Source organism: Nicotiana tabacum, chromosome 23 (genome assembly GCF_000715075.1).
Source record: "Nicotiana tabacum cultivar K326 chromosome 23, ASM71507v2, whole genome shotgun sequence".
Lineage (NCBI taxonomy): Eukaryota > Viridiplantae > Streptophyta > Magnoliopsida > Solanales > Solanaceae > Nicotiana > Nicotiana tabacum.
This window is the reverse complement of record NC_134102.1, coordinates 142,727,626-142,735,759: the sequence shown is the minus strand read 5'-3', so window position 1 is coordinate 142,735,759 and position 8,134 is coordinate 142,727,626. Positions and strand designations below refer to the sequence as shown.

At 29.4% G+C, this 8,134-nt stretch overlaps 1 protein-coding gene across 1 annotated transcript; it reads left to right on the top strand.

Annotated features, from left to right (window-relative positions):
- The first annotated feature begins 5,683 nt into the window (after positions 1–5,683).
- Positions 5,684–7,772, top strand: LOC107772886 (uncharacterized). Its single transcript, XM_016592347.2, has 2 exons — positions 5,684–5,949; positions 6,942–7,772. Exons 1-2 carry the CDS (start codon positions 5,817–5,819, stop codon positions 7,706–7,708), a joined length of 900 nt encoding a protein of 299 aa, XP_016447833.2. The 5' UTR covers positions 5,684–5,816; the 3' UTR covers positions 7,709–7,772.
- The last annotated feature ends 362 nt before the right edge of the window (positions 7,773–8,134 follow it).

The window sequence follows — 8,134 nt, the reverse complement described above, 5'->3', positions numbered from 1 at the left end:
TTCTTATTTCTTTTTTTCATTTTTCACCCGGTGTTGGATATTTGCATAGGTGTCCAATTAAATCTAGATTGTTATCGAAAATTCTCATGTAAAGGGTAAAACACTCTCTAATGAAAGGCAACACTCAAATCTGCAAATTTTGTTTCACTTATCATTTTTTTAAACCGGTAATATAAGTATGTATCAAAAACACACGATGGTATGGTACAAATTACAATTAGCAAAAACGTTTTAGTCTTCTTTTTAATGCACGTGGAATAATTATTAAACACCTTGAGTGGAAACAAATTGGCTGGTTGGTTCAATTTTAGGTCCACAATAAATACTTGGTGGAAAACTTGTGCCTGTTTTTTCACATGGAAAGAGTCCAAAGGCCTTTGTTAATAATTCTCACTATGTCCCTAATTTTATGTTTGTTCATATTTCCTTAAAATCCGTATCTAAGTTATTGCAGGGAATTCATAATTTTGAGTTTTTGAGTTTTAAACATCAATATACACATTCTATATATATATATATATATATATATATATATATATATATATATATATATATATATATATTCCTTGATAAGTATTAAAAAATTAACAAGGAAAAAAAGAAAAGAAAAGAAGTGACAATATATTAAAATGAATGAAGTAACATAAATTTTCTTTGTTTAGGCTGCCAAGAATTCCTTTTAATTTTTTATCTCTTAATTTTATCTGGCCTAAAACGTAGTGTGTGTGGCAGAGGTGGAACCAGAATTTGAAACTTACGGGTTCAGAATTTTAGATCTTTTAAGTTACTGGGTTCTAAATTAATAATTTGTACATATTTAATGAATTTCTTAAGACAAATACATGATTTGTAACAAAGCTACTGGGTTCGGTCGAACCCGTAAGTTCTACTCTCCCTCCGCTTATGGTGTGTGGGAATTAAAGATGAATCCAATATGGTTGATACAAGGGAGCCAGAAAAGATGTGAAGCAAAGGTACATCAGAAATTACAAATAATGTTGTTCATCGTATTCAATAAGTATTGCAACGGCCAACTACACAAGTGAACCATTACTCGTACGTCGAATAAGGGGGTATCGATAGATATGACGACTCAATCAATCGAACTTAAATAGCTTTTTTTATAAGGAAAAAAGAGTATATTCTTGCTCTTGACTTATTAACTAGTAGTACTTAACTTTATTCTCCCACAAAATATTATATTTTCCTTTCAACTGACCATTTAATAATTAATATTACCACGCTGGCACGATTAGATCTCTATTAAACCAGTCTTTAAAATCGAATATTCAGAAAGTGGTATCCCTTTGTTAATGTTCGAACGACATTCTGAGACCCTCTGACATTGGCTTCTTGTTTAATTAGCAACAATATTTTCATATTTGTAAATTTAAGGAATCTCAGAGAATCAAACTTATTTTCTATTTTAGAATTCGATGTTGGTATGTTTTCTAGGCAAAGAAATTAAGAAAAAAACTGTAATCGAAAAAACATAATGGATCCAAACTTATTTTTGACTTGTATAAAATGAATATAACTTCTATTGTTCATTTTATACAACTTAATTTAATTTAACACATACTTCAAAATGTTATTTTGACTTGTCTATTACTATATTATATGTATAGTTCAATGTTATTTGTTATAGAAACCGGTGGCGGAGCAAATATTTTTGCTGAGGTGGGTAAAATATATAGAAATAAACTCTCAAAGAAGTCAAAGGGTGTCAATATTTAGTATGTATACACAAAAAATAATTTTACCTTACTACACAGTATAATTTTCCATCAAAGAGGTATCGGTTAACACCGTTTGAATATATATGGCTCTTTCACTTATAGAAACTTCTCTTTAAAAATTAAAGTTAATGAGTTAAATGAACTTGAATTCTTTAAGATTGAGATAATTATCTAAAACAATATTATTGTTGTGTTATATACTTAAAGATGATCTAAAATGTGAAAAATGTATACAAGTTGAGACCTAGGAATTATTAATTTTATCTAAGAAACGTGAACACCCACGTTAGGGCGGCTAAAAAGAAAAATATAATCTTTCTATGAGAAAAGAATTATACTTTAACTTTAGTGCTTTCAGAAAAATACGAGAACAACAAAATCCAAAAAGAAAAACAAAGGAAACAGAATTACATTAGAAAACGATATATAGTCACCAGACTCGCCACTCATCATAATGATTCTAGTTGGTATATTTATTCGTCCCTACATGTTTTCCAAGAATCTCTTAGTCTGGATCTAAAGATTCAAATATAAATAAATAAATAATATATATATATAGAGAGAGAGATATATTTTATATTATATTCAGTCATATTATGCCACAGAATAATGTGTCATCATCGCTCCATTGGGATCTCTTTTTTTATTCTTCTTCTCATTTAATCTCCGGATTCAGGCCCACTAATTGAAAATTCCATTTTCGAAAGTAAGCATTTTCTACTAAAGACGATTACACGCTAAAACTTGAATCCGAGATCTCTTGTGAAAAATAAAAAAGTACTTACCATTCTACCACAACCTTTGGTGATTTCTCTTGGTATCTTTTCACATAAACCTCCGAATTTTTTTTTAACCTAATTATTGATGTTTGAAATATATCGACCTAATTAATCTGAATATGTAATGGATACACTCACTAAAGAAAATAAATTAAAACATTTCCTACTGAAAGGTTCTTTGTTTTCTCTAAAAAATAATGTCGTTTAAGTGGAGTGGATTCATTTGCACGTCTACATTGTAGTACTACTAATTTTGTCTGTCCCCAAACAGGGCCACAAAACACAGAGTCAAGAAGCAAACAAGGTTAAAAGAGTTTTGTATTACATGATTTTTCATAAACGGTATTGTTAACATTTTAAAATAAATAAATAAATAAATTATTATAACGACAAGCAATATCATTTTTTATATTTATTTTAATATTTTTATTTTACTTACTATCTACATATGCTTATTTAATAAAGAGCTAGATTGCCCCCCCCCCCCAAAAAAAAAAAAAAGACCTATGAAAATTCAGATCGAGCTGTAATTCTTTTTAACTTTTACCCCTGTTGGGTTTTCTGTTTTCAAATATATTTCGCAGGAATATATTATATTGCTAAATTAGAATATTTTTCTGTCGTAGACACACCTTGAGAATCAGAGGTATACCAAGAATACCACATCTTAATAATGAAGAATACGACATAATTCATTACTTTTCTATGACAATGAATTCAACGATCACAGCTTTTCACTTAGCTAACTGCCATATAAGATGCAAATCAATTATATACGCAGGGGCGGCTCTAAGGTTTTTGGCAGTGAAATCATTGCCTTAGGCCCCTAAAATTTGGAGGCCCCAAATTTATTTTAAATTCTTCTTCTTATTATTACTATATACTAATAATTCATATAAATAATTAGTATAAAAAAAAGTATTACAATATATTATTTTGTTACTTGATTGAGGTTATTTTATACCAATAAATTTATAAATTATGATAATTTTCCCCCTCATTAATTAGTATATTTGCTTCACTCTTCAATTTTAATTTTTTTCTTTTTATATAGGAATTAAATTATATATATATCGATAACATAATGAATTTCTTTTACAATATACTCTGAAATTGCATGAACACAAAAGTATTCATGCACCGGTTTCTTTTTAGTGTAATTTGACATATTATATTAGGTTATTTACAATTTATTTTAGATATTCACTAAAAAGTGCTACTTAATATAATGAACTACAATTATCGTTTAAATTGATCAGAAGGAGTAAATATTTTTGGCACCGTCAATACTCAAAACTTACGCTATTACGTTATGTATGTTTATTTCTTTTTTTGTTTGTGATGATAGCCAAATCAAGATTTTCACTTTGATTTCTGGACCTCAACATACGATAGTCCACCACTTTATTTTTTGTGCTCTTTTTTTTTTTTTTTTGAAATTCGCTTTTTTGTCTTAAATGATTAATTTGTTATTTAAAAAGCAAATATTGTTGTTAGTGTAAATATTTTGTAGAATAAATTTAAGGGCCTCTCCATATGGTTTCGCCTTAGGCCACGAGATCCGTTGAGCCGCCCCTGGATATATGTGTATTTATAAATTATATATACTTCCCCCATCTCAATTTTTTTGATAATTTTGACTGCAAATTCAAAAATATTTTTTTTAGTTTTTCTAAAATTAAATTTATATATTTAAAAACTAAATAAAAAATAATATAAATTATAATAATAAAAAAATTATTTGACTCTCAAAATTCGAAATGTATTATAAGGAGACAGAAAAAATATATAACTTGAGTTGAAGGAAATGTGTGCAGCACTACGGGCTGTCTTCGGAGTTGAATTTATTTAATTCGTCAATGCCTCTTTCTAAAAGGAAGCTTATCATATAAATAATGAAAACACAACATATTAGTTTTTTACTCACTTGACATGAAAAAGGAAAAAGAATTAAATAAACATAAGACGAACTTTAACATTTACGAGTGAATTGATTATTTATTTGTGAAACGCGAGAGTGATTCTCGAACATTGCTATGAGAATTTTTATAATTGCAACTTGCCACGTGCAACCAATGAGACTACGTACGACCAAAGGGCACAAACATTAGTGAGAATATACATATGATAAACATCCAAGATTTTTATAATATGGATACAAAAGTGAGAAAAAGAAGTATCTAAGGGAATTGATAGCTACTCCTCTAAATAAATAATTCATCGTTCAACCAAGTGTATCATTTAGTTTTTTTGAGCATTGATGACATCAGATAATATTAAATCAATTATAGAAAATATTTACGTAAAATACCTAATTTGTCGGAAAGACTATGAGTTTACGTGCTCCATATGTTGAGTTATATATCCGCCCATGTCTAAACGTAATTTAAAATTTTGATTAATTTAACGGATGATCATTAAACTTATCCTTTGTAATATAGGCTCTAATTATATTGTGCTTCCATTAGAAAATGCGTGACGGCAACCAAAGGCGGAACTATCCTTTGGGCAGGGGTATTGGACCCCGTCGCTTTCAAAAAGAAAATAAAAATAAAATAAAATAATAAAATAATAATAAAATATATATATATATATATATATATATATATATATATATATATATATATATATATATATCTTAAGATGTACATATTTAATTGATACCTTAAGATTCAAAATTTAGGTAATTACATTTGTTGATTTGCGGAGACATATTTTGACTTTTACTGTTCGGATTTGGTTCTATTTTCACTCCATCATTTGCTCAAATTATTAATTGTTGGTCCAACCATAAATTATTATAAAAATTTGAGAAACAAAACAATCTTAGTTTGGTCCCTATCCTGGCTATACAACGTGATTGGCTCTCTATAAAAAAGTAAAAGTGTACGACATAATAATGAATCTGAGTTTTCATTACTTTTCAGAATTAGATCCACGAAAAACATGCACAAGGGGGGAATATAAAATTTATAAATAACAAACCAATCAACTCATTCCCCAATAAGTAAGGAACAACTAGATCTGACTGTCCTTTACTTTAAATTATTTTTCTCTCAACATTATTATTATTATTATTATTATTATTATTATTATTATTATTATTATTATTATTATTATTATTAATTAATGCCTTGTAAATTTCAACCTCGTGGCTTCAAAAAGACCACCACCTTTCCCATAACCTCATCTTCACTTCACTCTTTACTTCTTAAGTTCTCTCTGTTTTCTTTCTTTACTAAGAGCTCTGAAAATTTACTAAAATAAGAAGGAAAAAAAGGGAAGAAGAAATTAAGAAATGGGAAGAAAACCATGTTGTGCAAAAGAGGGATTGCGAAAAGGTCCTTGGTCTTCTAAAGAAGATTTGTTACTTACTAATTATATCAAGGAAAATGGTGAAGGACAATGGAGATCTTTGCCTAAGAATGCTGGTAAAAACTTTACTAATACTCCATTTTTCATAGCTTCCATTTATGTGCTTTTTTTTTTTTATTCCGTCTACTTTTTTTTCATTATCCTTAGAGCAGAGGCACGAAGCAAAAAAATTTATTTCAAATTTGAAAGAAGTAAAAAGAATCTCTAATAAAAGGTGTTCAATATATATTATATATCACTAAAATCTAATATTTTACTATAATATTTCGATAAAGGTGATCAGTCACCACCTTTGCACTGTGTAGCTTTGCCCCTGACTTAGAAGTGACAAATGGACGAGTTGGTTCAAACCTTGGGTGAGTCAAAATAGTAAAGGGGTCGTGACTCATTTTTGTCAAAGTTTTCTTGAGTCAAAATAAGTTAAATAATACATAAAAGTCCAACCTGCCTAACATGATCCAAATTCCAACTTCCTCTCTTCTTTTTTTAAATCCTACTCGCCAAAAGAAAAAAAAAAGACTGTAATTATTGGTTAAGTTCTTTTAAATTTACATAATTTTCAATTGCCAAATAAGATTTTGTATGTTTGAGTTAAATTTTGGACTTGTTTTGATCCAATAATTCGATACTCCATCCGTTCGAATTTATGTGAATCTGTTTGATGGGTCACATGATTTAAGAAAAAAATGAAAGACTTTTGGAATTTGTGGTTCTAAACGGGTCCAAATTATTTGTGTGGTTATAAAAGATTTTCGTTAAGGGTAAAATTGTAAGTCTAAGCAAAATTCTTTTTGGAACGGATCAAAAAGAAAATAAGTTCACATCAACTGGAACGGAGGTAGTATTTATTACGAGTTCACCTTGTTGAGTCAATTTATTAATAAATGGTTCAAAACTCTATTTATTTACACTTAGGCGAGTTGGACAAGTTACTAAAAAATGAATCGATTTTTTCACCTTTGGACTTGCCCACGGTGGCCAGTGCATCCGTTTTCTTGCTCGTTGGCGACGAATTATTAATTTTGTATAAATATGATAAAAATGGCAGGGTTGCTTAGGTGTGGAAAAAGTTGCAGACTAAGATGGATGAACTATTTAAGACCAGGGATTAAAAGAGGAAACTTCAGTCAAGATGAAGAAGATCTTATATTGAGACTACATTCTCTTTTGGGTAATCGTTGGTCACTAATTGCTGGGAGATTACCAGGTCGAACAGATAATGAAATCAAGAATTATTGGAACACCCATTTAATCAAGAAGCTCAAAAGTGCTGGAATTGAACCAAAACCCCACAAAAAATTCTCCAAATGTTCCAAAAAGGAATCAAGAAAAGGACCCCAACAAGAGAAATCAAGAAAAAAACAAGGTAAAAAGAGCAACAACAAAAACAATGAGGGTCAAATTGTACAAGTTGAGAAAATTCAAGTGTTTACCCCAAAACCCATCAGGATTTCTTCTGAGGTACTTTCAAGGAACAATAGTTTTGAAAATGTTACATTGAGTACTAATTGTTCCTCAAATAGTAATTTTGAAGAAGCTGATGTTGACATCAAGGAAACTGAGTTGAAATTAGAAGAAGTTTCATTCTTTCCAAGGGACTTAGATTTTGGCAAATTACTTGAAGGGGATGCAAATTTAGATGAATTTCTTATTCAAGAAAGCAGCTACATTTCAAACAAATATTCAGTGCCAATGAATGAGAGCATGTTGGAGAAAGTGTATGAAGAATATCTTTTACTTCTTTCTGAAAATTGTTACCTTCAAGATGATCATCAAAAGGAGCAAAATTTCCCTGTAAATGTCTCTGATCAGTGATAATAAAGTTTTAGGAAATTCGATGATCCCACTAATTTAGATTTACGCTCAATTTTAATTTTTACTGGAGCAGTTATTTTATATTTACGCTCAATTTTAGTTTTTTACTGGAGCAGTTATTTTATATTCTTTGGTTCAATTTTGTTGTGCGTGCAAAAATTAAATGAGATCAGTGGCACGTGACTTCGCCTCAATTACCTGTTGTGTGACCAGAAGGTCACGAGTTTAAACCGTGGAAACAGATTCTTGCAGAAATTCAGTATAAGACTGCATACTATAAATCCTTCTGGTCCGATTTTTTTCCGGATTCCGCGCATAGCGGGAGCTTAGTGCATCGGCCTACTCTTTTTTATTTTATTCCTTTTCTATGCATCAAAAGCTCTTCATTTAGTGTAAAAACTTTTAATTTATCAGTGTAATTAAAAT